The 15128-nt window shown below is 34.8% G+C and overlaps 1 protein-coding gene across 3 annotated transcripts in view; it reads right to left on the bottom strand.

Annotated features, from left to right (window-relative positions):
• The window catches only part of LOC123720756, a 108559-nt gene that overhangs the window by 8600 nt on the left and 84831 nt on the right, over positions 1–15128 (bottom strand). For all 3 annotated transcript variants that reach the window (XM_045677504.1, XM_045677508.1, XM_045677507.1), the window contains 35 exons: positions 12077–12296; positions 11877–11972; positions 11473–11702; positions 11182–11401; positions 11003–11098; positions 10695–10924; positions 10422–10626; positions 10254–10349; positions 9958–10184; positions 8892–9111; positions 8692–8787; positions 8288–8517; positions 7997–8216; positions 7818–7913; positions 7510–7739; positions 7237–7441; positions 7069–7164; positions 6773–6999; positions 5707–5926; positions 5507–5602; positions 5103–5332; positions 4812–5031; positions 4633–4728; positions 4325–4554; positions 4052–4256; positions 3884–3979; positions 3535–3761; positions 3186–3399; positions 2627–2725; positions 2281–2507; positions 1921–2131; positions 1655–1750; positions 1115–1350; positions 666–876; positions 265–360 (listed from right to left, as the gene is read on the bottom strand). In XM_045677504.1, the coding sequence (XP_045533460.1) occupies positions 265–360; positions 666–876; positions 1115–1350; positions 1655–1750; positions 1921–2131; positions 2281–2507; positions 2627–2725; positions 3186–3399; positions 3535–3761; positions 3884–3979; positions 4052–4256; positions 4325–4554; positions 4633–4728; positions 4812–5031; positions 5103–5332; positions 5507–5602; positions 5707–5926; positions 6773–6999; positions 7069–7164; positions 7237–7441; positions 7510–7739; positions 7818–7913; positions 7997–8216; positions 8288–8517; positions 8692–8787; positions 8892–9111; positions 9958–10184; positions 10254–10349; positions 10422–10626; positions 10695–10924; positions 11003–11098; positions 11182–11401; positions 11473–11702; positions 11877–11972; positions 12077–12296 (6250 nt within the window). The remainder of the gene's footprint in view (positions 1–264; positions 361–665; positions 877–1114; positions 1351–1654; positions 1751–1920; positions 2132–2280; positions 2508–2626; positions 2726–3185; positions 3400–3534; positions 3762–3883; positions 3980–4051; positions 4257–4324; positions 4555–4632; positions 4729–4811; positions 5032–5102; positions 5333–5506; positions 5603–5706; positions 5927–6772; positions 7000–7068; positions 7165–7236; positions 7442–7509; positions 7740–7817; positions 7914–7996; positions 8217–8287; positions 8518–8691; positions 8788–8891; positions 9112–9957; positions 10185–10253; positions 10350–10421; positions 10627–10694; positions 10925–11002; positions 11099–11181; positions 11402–11472; positions 11703–11876; positions 11973–12076; positions 12297–15128) is intronic.

Genomic DNA, 15128 nt, shown 5'->3' with positions numbered 1-15128 from the left:
TCGTATTCAGTCACGTGAATTATTTTTTTTAAACTATACGAGATCCCGAAAATTTCGGGATCCCGCCGGATTGATATCTCTAATCTTGAATTAACGATCTCGAGTCGGGATTGCATTCCCTAGTAACAGCTGTGTTAACAAAAGACAATACCATGTAACAAACCATTTCTTACATATGTGTATGTTTGTGTCTAACAATTTTTTTACAAGCCTACTCTACGGGAACTCTATGGGAATATATAATAAACGAGGAAACGAAAATACCTTGTCTCTTTCCATTTTCCAAGTTTCGGCAGCTGTATACAAGGGCGTAACTTTCGTAATCCGTAGCGAGAATGTAGTAATTCGATGTAATTGATACTGAAAAAGGTAAAATAAATTTAATGTACATGTTTTTCTTTGGTGATTTATCAAATTTAATTAAATCGTTATTCTAACCTAAAATAACAATGGTGCTTGTTATTCTTTTAGTCCGATTTCATAATTTTATTTCGAATATTTTCTAATACATTTGATAATGGCACACTCATTATTTTAGTGTCTTGAGAACTAAGTTGGTATAATGATGATAGCTTTATTAATTTCCATAACAATACTGTTTGTATACGATACAATATTGTTTTTGTCATGAGTCTGAGAGTTACATAATAATTGATTTAAATTACCCGGCATAGTGAAGGTAACATCTAAAACTCCAGTGCTGTCGTTGGACGCGACTCTAGCAGTTGCATAAGCGACATCTAGTGAACGATTAATAACTTGAGTGTTCATTACATTGACAACGACGCCATCTGTGGAGGTGTAGTACGCTCTTGCACAGTCGCCATTTTGGAATCGTTGAGGGTAGCTCGCTACCTCAATCCAGTTGCCTAAGTACTGTAAAATTTTATTTTCATCAACGCCAAGGTCATATACAACTTTCGGACAAATTCCATCACAGATGAGTATAAAAAATTGTAATACAAGCTAAAATAGGAATCACAAAAAATTTACAAAAGTTGTGACAATAACGATATTGATAGAAGAATAATGTCGTGAAATTGCGTCCTATTTTTATAAATAGTAATTATTAATGCAAATCGAACATATTTTACAGAGTACGCTTAATACTAACAGCGCTCGCGTTGAAGTTTGCTACTCCTTTGATACTATCATCACAGCGTCCTATTAAAACAATTTCTTCAGGTAACGTATCATACTCGGGGTAGTGGAAGCAGCCTTTGTCTGTTTGGTCTGTGTCTTCATAGTACCCTTCCCAAAGTTCTAGCGAGTCTGATACGACTTTATTTATACTATCGACGGCTTCAGGTGATAAACCAGCCTGCCGCCTACTGAGTTTCCAACTGTATACTGTAACAGAATTATCAGTTTATATATAGTTTATATTAATCCATTTGTGTAAACTTTTTTTATTAGAATTAATATTTATGTACTTTTACTATAAGTCTTCTGAGGGTCTAATTATCATTAATGAATCCATAAATAAATAAAAAAGATTACCAGAATATCTTAATCGATTAAAAAGTCACTTTTAATCTCATTTCTCGGCAGATAAATAATTTTAGATATCTTGCCATTAAAAGCGAATGAGCGAATCTTGCCCCACCTCATTTAACACTTGCAAGAAAACGTACTAGTAACTGATAATGCCTACCTTGTTTTCTCCCTTCTCCGATGTCTCTGCAGCCATAAAGTAGTGCATAGTCAGTGTAGTTGACGTCTATCACGTACATGGTAGTCTCATAGATAGCTAAAAGAATTATTTATCCATTTCGTATACATGCTTTATAATATATTTTAAAAGATTACGTTCTTAAATGATTTGTTAGAAAAGAATGACCAGCAACAAAAGTTTTAATGAAACGCTTTGAGCTACTCAGATTTAATCGTTTTGGATTAAGTTTTTAGTTAACACATTACCTCCACTTCCATCAGTTAGGTTAACAGTAAGGATTCCTCTTGTATCATTAGAGAGGGTGGCTGATCCTTTAGCCTCAATCAACTCTTCATCAGACACGTAAGTTTTTTTCATTGTAAAGCCATTGTTTGAAGAAACAAATTCGTTGGAAACGCATTCACCCGATTTTAATTCTGACGGGAATCTTGATACTTCGTACCAAGGGCCAGTGAACTACAATAGACATAAAATAAATAAAATGTGTATTAAATGACTTGCCCCTTAATGCAGAATGTGAACAATAAATATAGGAACAATAAGATAAATATTAATCGAAACAAAAAGTCAAGGAAACATAACATTAATCGCTTTGAGCAACTTACCGCTTCTTTATCAAAGTTATCAATGGCTATGGTGCTAGCTGCACACTCTCCCGGCATTTTCACTGGACCGCCGTTGTTTTCGGGGAAATAGAAACAGTTGCTGTCTAAATGACCTCTCTCTTTGTAATACTTGCTACGGAGGACTTTTACTGAGTTCATGACGTTGTTTATATGCGTATTCGACTCTTCTGATAGATATTTCGTTCTGCTGAGTTTCCAACTTGACACTAAAATGGAGTTGTACTTATTATAGAGAGAAAATCAATACTAGTTAGTTATTGAATGTGAACCGTGAACCTCTATGACATCGTATATTAGTATTTTTTGGTAAATAAAATTAGTTTACCTCTCCTGTTTTCCTTGTTTTCGTCGTTAACACAAGAATATACCAATGCATAGTTTAAGTAGTCAGTTGCGAGTATCCAGTATGGTGTATTTGTAGTTACTGGAAAAGAATCGGTCGTGCATAAAAATTAGGTAAAAACTGTTTAGTAAAAAAAATTAAGTATAGAATTAGAATCAAGCCTCTGGTAACAGATTTCAAAATAGATGAACGCCGTCTTTCTTGTTTATTTCAAATCAAATCATCGTAAACGCTATCAAATTGTGCCTTGTTAATTGTTTTAATTTATATAATTGATTTGTCACTTTAACATCATATATCACTTGCGATTCGCGCGCTTTATTACATTACCATTTAATAAGTAGAGTTAGGTATATATTCATTATACTTTATTTCCAATGCACTCTGTGGCCCAGCCGGTTAATCGTTTCAAATAACTTTAAAGTATTATTCATAAATTTTGTTAAGATATATGCTTTGAAGTTTAATTATTTCAATAACAAATAAAAATAAAAAAATTATTCATTTTTTACTGCACAGTACAGTAAAAATATATACATACGAGCAGTTCCAGGAATGGGGAAGGAGACAGTTAATCTAGAAGATCCATCAGAGTATGGTACAGCCACTCCATTAACGGATGACAACCGTTTGTTAATTACTTCAGTATTATAGACATCTACCACTGGATTATTAAGGGTATATGTAGCGCTTGGACAACTACCAAACTGGTAGGCAGTTGGGTAACTCTCTATATCGTACCAGGATCCTAAATACTGAAATTTATTGATGGCTTTATTACTCAATATTTTACAATAACTGGAACACAATTTATTTAAGGCAAATGTTCCAAGTAATGTTATAAGATAATAATGTCTTTAATATCGTCTATTGAGTCAATAAAAACTTACATTAGAAGCATTGAAATTGTTAACTAATGGAACATTTTCTTCACAAGGTCCTCTAAATACCAATGGCTGCCCATTATCTTCAGGATAGTAAAAGCAAGCGTCGACTGAATGCTGTATTTTGCTGTAGTACCTGCTATTTAGAACGTTCGTTCTCTCGATAATAGCATTAATATTGTCGTTAGCTGATGGACTTAACTCTGTTGTCCTACTTAGTTTCCAACTCCAAACTGTAAAACATTACATAGTAGTTTTAACAGTAAATAATTTTAAATTACATTAACACTTTTATTAACAAAGAACTTTAATTTATCTTAGAAAACGATATAATCAATTAAGTATTGTACTATACCTCTTTTCTGATTATTTTCAAGGTTTTTGCAGCTGTACACTAGTGCATAGGAATCATAGTCGGTATTCAAGACCCAGTAATCCGCAGCCTCAGTAGCTAAAATACAAAAGTATTAATATAGATTCCTATCAATTGGTAATCATGTCATCGGCTCGTGCAATTGCTTACTTGTAGGAAATTTAACAGAGAGCTTAGCAGATCCATCCGAGCTGGCTGAGGCGATTCCAGTAATGGTGTCCAGTTCTTCATTGATGACTTGACTGTTAAGCGCTGAGACCGTACCGTCATTGAGCAACGTGTACGTTGCATCGTTACATGTTCCACGTTGAAATTCTGAGTGATAAGTTTCAAGCATACGCCAGCGGCCTAGATACTAAAATTTAAATTCAATGAATATATCGAGTAAAATATCAAAAACAACGGAATAAAAATATTTCTTACCCTGGTGACGTTGAAGTCTCTAACAACTGGTATGTCAAGATCGCATTTTCCAGGGAATATGACAGGTTCTCCATGGGGAATATCCGGTAAGTAGAAACAGGCAGAGTAGGATTGGTTGATATTCTGATAATATTGACGGTCTAAGACATCAATGTCACTCATCGCATTAGTTATAGCTAGATCGCCGGCGGTGGATAATGTTTTAGATCTACTCAATTTCCAACTAAACACTGAAATTAATGGTGGGATTTTTAAATCAAACATGACTCCAAAATATATTGCACATGCTTATTGTGCGAGTGTCTCACCTTTTCGTCTATCATGGTTGGGGATATCTACACAAGAGTAAGCCAATGCGTAATCTTCGTAGTCTGTGCTTAAAACCCAAAAGGGGATTTCCTCATCTGTAAACGTTCAAAAGATCTAATAAGTTCCTATATTTGATAACAACAAACACATTCAAATAAAATATTCGTATACTATTTACCTGATCCATTGGTTCTAATCGTGATAGTTAATTTGCCGCTCGGGTCTTGAGAAGACGTTAATCTTACATCGCTATTAGTTTGTATTAGACCCTGGTTTAGAACTTGATTTGAAATAAGTTGCAAGGTATTTGAGCCGGCTTCAGAGTAGGTATGGCTAACGCACTGTCCCGTCTGTTGTTCCTTAGGATACGCCTGTATTTCATACCAGGTACCTCTAAACTGGAAACAAGAAACAGCTTTAAAGCTTAAAATACTTATTATTTGTCACTGTTCTACTGGATATTACTTACAGCTGTGAAATTAAAATTGGGTATCGCAGGAATATTTTGATCACATTTTCCAGGAAACTCGACAACCTTCCCAGGTTCAGGATCAGGAAAATAGAAGCATCCTTCGGCACTTTGGTTATTGCGCTCATAATACTTTTGATTAAGGACTGGGATTGTGTTTATTACAGCGTTGATAGCAGTATGAGCTTCAGTTGTTAGCGATTTGGAGCGACTTAATTTCCAGCTCAATACTAAAAATATGTTTTTAAATTTCAGTTTTATATTTTTTTAGTCTTACTTTTTCCGCATTTGAAAAAGTAAGTAAATGTTTAAAGTCATAATTATCATATATGTGTGTCGAATGGAATACCTATATAGGAGGCAGAACTTTTTAAGCGTTAAAACATAAGTAATACTTTCCGTACCTGCCCTATGTTCTTCATCCACTTTATAGCAGGTATAAACAAGTGCATATGAAATATAATCAGTGGCTAGAATCAAGTAATCCGTGGACGTTGTCTCTGAAAAGTTGCGAATTGTTATTATTTCTACGTCGGTACTATGAAGAATTATTTATGTGTTATATAAATTTGATTTATTTTTTGCAACATAAAACCTAACTTACGATTAGTGCCTGCAATAGGAAAGCTAACAATAAGCTCTCCAACGTTAGGGTCGCCTGCGAGATTAGCTGTTCCTCGAATGGTGTCCAATTGTCTGTCGATGACTTGGGTATTATATACGTCGACATCGCTAGTAGTACCAGCTGAGTAAAATGCGTTGTTACATGTTCCAGTTTGGAAATTTGATGGATAAGATTCAATGTTGTGCCATAAGTTGAGATACTGAAAACCACATCAAAATTAAAATTCAAAACAAGCTACTATTTGTTAGAATGGAAAAAGTCTTATGCTTGTCCCATGGAAATTGTAGTCAACGAACTCAAGGAGTTAATAGCTCGAACTAAAATTAGATCAGTCCTTTAAACAAAAGGATGAGACAGTCGCTGAATTTGTAGAATTTGTGGCGAGAAAAATCAGAAGAAATAGTAAACTAAAAGCCCCTTCCCCGTGAAGCCATTTCACGATTTTCGAAACACAGCTTCCTAATAAAAATGCACCGAAACGGAACTGTGAAAATTAACACTAACACTGAAGCAGAGGTATCACAGAACATCAAAAGAAGACGGCTCATGGTACTTTTTGAAAACAAACAGAGCAGCCCGTTAAGAGTATTGTCAAATATAACGCAGTATCTTTGTGACAGTCGAGCCACGAGACGCGAAACCAAATGGCTTAACTGCATTGAGTTCTTCACTATTTTTTCTTCAGCATATATATGTTGTGACTGCTAATGCTCTTCGGTAGTTTTTCGGTGTGTTATTTTTCTTTGTGTAGCCGTTCTTCTGTGTTTTATATTTTTATTATTATTATTAATAAGATAATAAGTGTTACAAAAATTTGGCTAAAGCAGCCAGAAGTAACTGGGGAGTACATGTGGGAATTATCTGCCATATGTCTAGTCACAGCGAAATATTTTTTCAGTAAAAAGCTATCCTAAGGAAATCCAGGTTATGATTAAGTTACAGAAGAAGTTGTATCAAGGAAAGCCATCACATGAAATAACGTATTACAGCCCAATGTCACTGCTACTGATTATTTACAAAGTATTAGAATATTACAAGCACTTACGTCTCCAGCTCTAAATAAATTGACACCAGATATTGATTCATCACATTGTCCTCTAAACTTTACTGGTCTTCCATCTGGTACAGGATAGTAGAAGCAATCTTTATCAGTATGGCCTACGGTCTTATAATATCTACTATTTAACACGTCGATGTCTCTGATAACGGAATTGATATTGTCGATAGCAGTGGTGCTTAGTTCTCTATTTCGACTAAGCTTCCAGCTCCACACTAAAAAAATATAAATAAATATTGTTAGCTCGATTTTTTTATAATTAAGTTTAAATGGAATTACCGTACCTCTCTTCTGATTATTTTCAAGGTTTTTGCAGCTGTACACTAGTGCATAGGAATCATAGTCGGTATTCAAGACCCAGTAATCCGCAGCCTCAGTAGCTAAAATACAAAAGTATTAATATAGATTCCTATCAATTGGTAATCATGTCATCGGCTCGTGCAATTGCTTACTTGTAGGAAATTTAACAGAGAGCTTAGCAGATCCATCCGAGCTGGCTGAGGCGATTCCAGTAATGGTGTCCAGTTCTTCATTGATGACTTGACTGTTAAGCGCTGAGACCGTACCGTCATTGAGCAACGTGTACGTTGCATCGTTACATGTTCCACGTTGAAATTCTGAGTGATAAGTTTCAAGCATACGCCAGCGGCCTAGATACTAAAATTTAAATTCAATGAATATATCGAGTAAAATATCAAAAACAACGGAATAAAAATATTTCTTACCCTGGTGACGTTGAAGTCTCTAACAACTGGTATGTCAAGATCGCATTTTCCAGGGAATATGACAGGTTCTCCATGGGGAATATCCGGTAAGTAGAAACAGGCAGAGTAGGATTGGTTGATATTCTGATAATATTGACGGTCTAAGACATCAATGTCACTCATCGCATTAGTTATAGCTAGATCGCCGGCGGTGGATAATGTTTTAGATCTACTCAATTTCCAACTAAACACTGAAATTAATGGTGGGATTTTTAAATCAAACATGACTCCAAAATATATTGCACATGCTTATTGTGCGAGTGTCTCACCTTTTCGTCTATCATGGTTGGGGATATCTACACAAGAGTAAGCCAATGCGTAATCTTCGTAGTCTGTGCTTAAAACCCAAAAGGGGATTTCCTCATCTGTAAACGTTCAAAAGATCTAATAAGTTCCTATATTTGATAACAACAAACACATTCAAATAAAATATTCGTATACTATTTACCTGATCCATTGGTTCTAATCGTGATAGTTAATTTGCCGCTCGGGTCTTGAGAAGACGTTAATCTTACATCGCTATTAGTTTGTATTAGACCCTGGTTTAGAACTTGATTTGAAATAAGTTGCAAGGTATTTGAGCCGGCTTCAGAGTAGGTATGGCTAACGCACTGTCCCGTCTGTTGTTCCTTAGGATACGCCTGTATTTCATACCAGGTACCTCTAAACTGGAAACAAGAAACAGCTTTAAAGCTTAAAATACTTATTATTTGTCACTGTTCTACTGGATATTACTTACAGCTGTGAAATTAAAATTGGGTATCGCAGGAATATTTTGATCACATTTTCCAGGAAACTCGACAACCTTCCCAGGTTCAGGATCAGGAAAATAGAAGCATCCTTCGGCACTTTGGTTATTGCGCTCATAATACTTTTGATTAAGGACTGGGATTGTGTTTATTACAGCGTTGATAGCAGTATGAGCTTCAGTTGTTAGCGATTTGGAGCGACTTAATTTCCAGCTCAATACTAAAAATATGTTTTTAAATTTCAGTTTTATATTTTTTTAGTCTTACTTTTTCCGCATTTGAAAAAGTAAGTAAATGTTTAAAGTCATAATTATCATATATGTGTGTCGAATGGAATACCTATATAGGAGGCAGAACTTTTTAAGCGTTAAAACATAAGTAATACTTTCCGTACCTGCCCTATGTTCTTCATCCACTTTATAGCAGGTATAAACAAGTGCATATGAAATATAATCAGTGGCTAGAATCAAGTAATCCGTGGACGTTGTCTCTGAAAAGTTGCGAATTGTTATTATTTCTACGTCGGTACTATGAAGAATTATTTATGTGTTATATAAATTTGATTTATTTTTTGCAACATAAAACCTAACTTACGATTAGTGCCTGCAATAGGAAAGCTAACAATAAGCTCTCCAACGTTAGGGTCGCCTGCGAGATTAGCTGTTCCTCGAATGGTGTCCAATTGTCTGTCGATGACTTGGGTATTATATACGTCGACATCGCTAGTAGTACCAGCTGAGTAAAATGCGTTGTTACATGTTCCAGTTTGGAAATTTGATGGATAAGATTCAATGTTGTGCCATAAGTTGAGATACTGAAAACCACATCAAAATTAAAATTCAAAACAAGCTACTATTTGTTAGAATGGAAAAAGTCTTATGCTTGTCCCATGGAAATTGTAGTCAACGAACTCAAGGAGTTAATAGCTCGAACTAAAATTAGATCAGTCCTTTAAACAAAAGGATGAGACAGTCGCTGAATTTGTAGAATTTGTGGCGAGAAAAATCAGAAGAAATAGTAAACTAAAAGCCCCTTCCCCGTGAAGCCATTTCACGATTTTCGAAACACAGCTTCCTAATAAAAATGCACCGAAACGGAACTGTGAAAATTAACACTAACACTGAAGCAGAGGTATCACAGAACATCAAAAGAAGACGGCTCATGGTACTTTTTGAAAACAAACAGAGCAGCCCGTTAAGAGTATTGTCAAATATAACGCAGTATCTTTGTGACAGTCGAGCCACGAGACGCGAAACCAAATGGCTTAACTGCATTGAGTTCTTCACTATTTTTTCTTCAGCATATATATGTTGTGACTGCTAATGCTCTTCGGTAGTTTTTCGGTGTGTTATTTTTCTTTGTGTAGCCGTTCTTCTGTGTTTTATATTTTTATTATTATTATTAATAAGATAATAAGTGTTACAAAAATTTGGCTAAAGCAGCCAGAAGTAACTGGGGAGTACATGTGGGAATTATCTGCCATATGTCTAGTCACAGCGAAATATTTTTTCAGTAAAAAGCTATCCTAAGGAAATCCAGGTTATGATTAAGTTACAGAAGAAGTTGTATCAAGGAAAGCCATCACATGAAATAACGTATTACAGCCCAATGTCACTGCTACTGATTATTTACAAAGTATTAGAATATTACAAGCACTTACGTCTCCAGCTCTAAATAAATTGACACCAGATATTGATTCATCACATTGTCCTCTAAACTTTACTGGTCTTCCATCTGGTACAGGATAGTAGAAGCAATCTTTATCAGTATGGCCTACGGTCTTATAATATCTACTATTTAACACGTCGATGTCTCTGATAACGGAATTGATATTGTCGATAGCAGTGGTGCTTAGTTCTCTATTTCGACTAAGCTTCCAGCTCCACACTAAAAAAATATAAATAAATATTGTTAGCTCGATTTTTTTATAATTAAGTTTAAATGGAATTACCGTACCTCTCTTCTGATTATTTTCAAGGTTTTTGCAGCTGTACACTAGTGCATAGGAATCATAGTCGGTATTCAAGACCCAGTAATCCGCAGCCTCAGTAGCTAAAATACAAAAGTATTAATATAGATTCCTATCAATTGGTAATCATGTCATCGGCTCGTGCAATTGCTTACTTGTAGGAAATTTAACAGAGAGCTTAGCAGATCCATCCGAGCTGGCTGAGGCGATTCCAGTAATGGTGTCCAGTTCTTCATTGATGACTTGACTGTTAAGCGCTGAGACCGTACCGTCATTGAGCAACGTGTACGTTGCATCGTTACATGTTCCACGTTGAAATTCTGAGTGATAAGTTTCAAGCATACGCCAGCGGCCTAGATACTAAAATTTAAATTCAATGAATATATCGAGTAAAATATCAAAAACAACGGAATAAAAATATTTCTTACCCTGGTGACGTTGAAGTCTCTAACAACTGGTATGTCAAGATCGCATTTTCCAGGGAATATGACAGGTTCTCCATGGGGAATATCCGGTAAGTAGAAACAGGCAGAGTAGGATTGGTTGATATTCTGATAATATTGACGGTCTAAGACATCAATGTCACTCATCGCATTAGTTATAGCTAGATCGCCGGCGGTGGATAATGTTTTAGATCTACTCAATTTCCAACTAAACACTGAAATTAATGGTGGGATTTTTAAATCAAACATGACTCCAAAATATATTGCACATGCTTATTGTGCGAGTGTCTCACCTTTTCGTCTATCATGGTTGGGGATATCTACACAAGAGTAAGCCAATGCGTAATCTTCGTAGTCTGTGCTTAAAACCCAAAAGGGGATTTCCTCATCTGTAAACGTTCAAAAGATCTAATAAGTTCCTATATTTGATAACAACAAACACATTCAAATAAAATATTCGTATACTATTTACCTGATCCATTGGTTCTAATCGTGATAGTTAATTTGCCGCTCGGGTCTTGAGAAGACGTTAATCTTACATCGCTATTAGTTTGTATTAGACCCTGGTTTAGAACTTGATTTGAAATAAGTTGCAAGGTATTTGAGCCGGCTTCAGAGTAGGTATGGCTAACGCACTGTCCCGTCTGTTGTTCCTTAGGATACGCCTGTATTTCATACCAGGTACCTCTAAACTGGAAACAAGAAACAGCTTTAAAGCTTAAAATACTTATTATTTGTCACTGTTCTACTGGATATTACTTACAGCTGTGAAATTAAAATTGGGTATCGCAGGAATATTTTGATCACATTTTCCAGGAAACTCGACAACCTTCCCAGGTTCAGGATCAGGAAAATAGAAGCATCCTTCGGCACTTTGGTTATTGCGCTCATAATACTTTTGATTAAGGACTGGGATTGTGTTTATTACAGCGTTGATAGCAGTATGAGCTTCAGTTGTTAGCGATTTGGAGCGACTTAATTTCCAGCTCAATACTAAAAATATGTTTTTAAATTTCAGTTTTATATTTTTTTAGTCTTACTTTTTCCGCATTTGAAAAAGTAAGTAAATGTTTAAAGTCATAATTATCATATATGTGTGTCGAATGGAATACCTATATAGGAGGCAGAACTTTTTAAGCGTTAAAACATAAGTAATACTTTCCGTACCTGCCCTATGTTCTTCATCCACTTTATAGCAGGTATAAACAAGTGCATATGAAATATAATCAGTGGCTAGAATCAAGTAATCCGTGGACGTTGTCTCTGAAAAGTTGCGAATTGTTATTATTTCTACGTCGGTACTATGAAGAATTATTTATGTGTTATATAAATTTGATTTATTTTTTGCAACATAAAACCTAACTTACGATTAGTGCCTGCAATAGGAAAGCTAACAATAAGCTCTCCAACGTTAGGGTCGCCTGCGAGATTAGCTGTTCCTCGAATGGTGTCCAATTGTCTGTCGATGACTTGGGTATTATATACGTCGACATCGCTAGTAGTACCAGCTGAGTAAAATGCGTTGTTACATGTTCCAGTTTGGAAATTTGATGGATAAGATTCAATGTTGTGCCATAAGTTGAGATACTAAAAATTCCTTTATTTATGAAATAAATTTAATACAACGGCAGATATTCTAGATCCGCTTGAGATCTGAATCCATTATTTATTTATTAACCTATTAATGTAATTTTTATAATTTTTAAATCATTATAAAATTGACTTACACGACTAGCTTCAAACTTAGGGACGGTTGTTATATTTGGATCACATTGACCACGGAATATAACTGGATATGGTCCAGGAGGCGGTAGATAAAAGCAGGCAATATCTGATTGATCCACCTTTTGAAAATATTTATTATTTAATACTCGAATGTTGTTCATAATTGTGTTAATGCTCTCCGTCGCGTCTTCCGTAAGGCTTTGTGTACGACTCAGTTTCCAACTAAATACTGTAAAAGAATTATGTTACATTAGCCGTCTATTGTCTTACAATTATAAACATCAAATGTTTCGTATTTAGCAAAATATTATACGTAAAAGCCTCTATCAGGTAAGCGAGTTTTTTACTTCACTATCTAAAATTTTCTTCAATAGCTATTTAACTCTCGGTTAACTGTTTGTGTTCTGATAGGTTAGTCCAGTGTTTTTGTACTGATTTAAAGTTACAAATATAAACATTCAACTTCGTATATGTTCTATATTTATTGTCGTGGTACTCACTTCTTTGTTTATTATCAGGTAGGTTGGTACAGCTATAGACAAGTGAATATGATTTGTAGTCGGTATTTATAATCGTGATGTATGCTGGATCTGGACCTGAAATTAATTTAATCAATATTAATAAAGGATTTCCTTATTTTTAAGAACATATTTTTTCTTTCTCTGCATGCAATCTAGATGCATCTGCGTCTGCCTAACCTTGTTTAATACTTACTATTTGGAAAAGTAACTTTTAGCTTTCCATTACTTTCAACTTCGGCAGTACCGGTAACACTGTTGAGTTCATCGCCAACGACTTGCGAGTTGACAACTTCTATTGTGTTCCCGCTTCCAGCGGAGTAATATGCTTCATTGCAAGTGCCAGTCTGTTGTTCAGCTGGATAGGATTCTATTAAGCGCCAACGACCTAAATACTGCCAATAAAATTGTACAGTGACATTTAAAAAATATACTTAATAATATATAAATGGAGTACGGAAAAGTTATTAACTGTCAATGTTTCTCTGATTACTTTCAGAAGTAGATATCACCGATACTTCTTATAACTTTTAACAAACTATTATGGATTCTGTTCACTTTTAACTCATTGTATTTTCCTACCTCGGTTGCGTTAAAGTTCTCTACAACTGGTATGTCCAAATCACATTGGCCTTCGAGTATCACGGGTTCACCAGGCGCCAGATCTGGTAGATAAAAGCAGGCGTTGTCTGTTTGGTCTACATTTTCATAGTAACGGCGTTCAAGAACCACTACATTTGACATCACGTTGTCTATATTTCCATGTGCTTCTGTAGAGAGTCCATTCTGGTTTCTACTTAGTTTCCAGCTGTAAACTAAATTTTAATATTTTTTTTTATTTTTTAGAAAAATCGTGTTTATTTAGTATAAATGATCAATGAATCAAATAAAAAAAAATCCTTTAAGATATCAAATCAGGCTAAATGCATGTCTTTAATTTGCTTTTTCTTTAAGATCTCTTTGTACAGTTATAAAAAGCTTACTTGCTCGGTGGTCCTCTTCTAAGTCCATGCAGCTGTAAGCGAAGGCATAATCGTTGTAGTCTACGCTTAAAATCCAAAATGGTATTGTTATTGCTGAAAATAAAGGAGACAAGTTAGTTTTTTGTATAAAAGCCACCTAACTAAATATTTTTTATTTGGAATAACTTTGATGTTGGAAACTATTCATCGAACAATTTGCAAAACTTACTTGTTCCATTGGGTCCAACAGTGTTGATACTTAATTTTCCACTAGATCCACTTGTAACTAAGTCACTAGTAGAAATTGTAAGAAATTGATTATCAACGCTAGATGTTGTTAGTGTTAGATTATTTCCTGATTGTGAATAGTCATGTCTAATGCATTGTCCGGGTTGAAATTCTTTTGGGTAAGCTTGTATTTCAAACCATACACCCGTGAACTAAAATAAATTGGAACCATATTTTTATCCGTTCTCATGATATGACTTTAGCTCCGCACAGATCCAGAACAAAAAAAAAACACATACATGCATATTTACAAATCGAAAAATGACTGTACTGACATTATCTGTGTTAATGGATTAATTAAAGAAATTGTTTCTGTATGGTGCGCAGTTTTTAATTTAATACTAATATAACGTATTATTCACACTTAGTTTTTTAGTGTACCAATTTGAAATAAACATAATTTAGAACTTAAATTAAAAGCGTAGTCATTTTTAACGTACGTTAAGTCGTGAATAAAGTTTTTGTTAAATTCAAGACTTAACTTATACATAAATATGTTAAAGTTTTTTGTAATCAGCTACTTACAGCACTTGCGTTAAAATTATTTATAACGGGGATGTCATCATCAGAACACCTTCCTGGGAACACAACAGGGACTCCAGGTCTCTCTTTAGGATAATAGAAACAAGCAGTCTTATTTTGATTATCCTTCTCTAAGTACATCTGATTTATTACGGGAATGTCTTTACTAACAACGTCGAATTCCGTATCAGCTTCTGCAGGCAATTCCTTTGTTCGACTAAGTTTCCAGACATACACTGTAAATATTTTACATTTTATTAGAATATGATAAAGATCAATTTCAACTAAGTTCAGTAGTGTTGGCTAAATGGCACTTATAATAAGTGGTCGTGCTTTCAAATCATGGCTATGAACAAATAAACTTTTCTGTCTTTATGTTTTCGTACGCTAAAGTAAAACTTCTT

The sequence above is a fragment of the Pieris brassicae genome, chromosome 2, assembly GCF_905147105.1.
Source record: "Pieris brassicae chromosome 2, ilPieBrab1.1, whole genome shotgun sequence".
Classification (NCBI taxonomy): Eukaryota; Metazoa; Arthropoda; class Insecta; order Lepidoptera; family Pieridae; genus Pieris; species Pieris brassicae.
The sequence above is the reverse complement of the archived record's forward strand: the minus strand, read 5'-3'. Positions and strand labels throughout refer to the sequence as shown.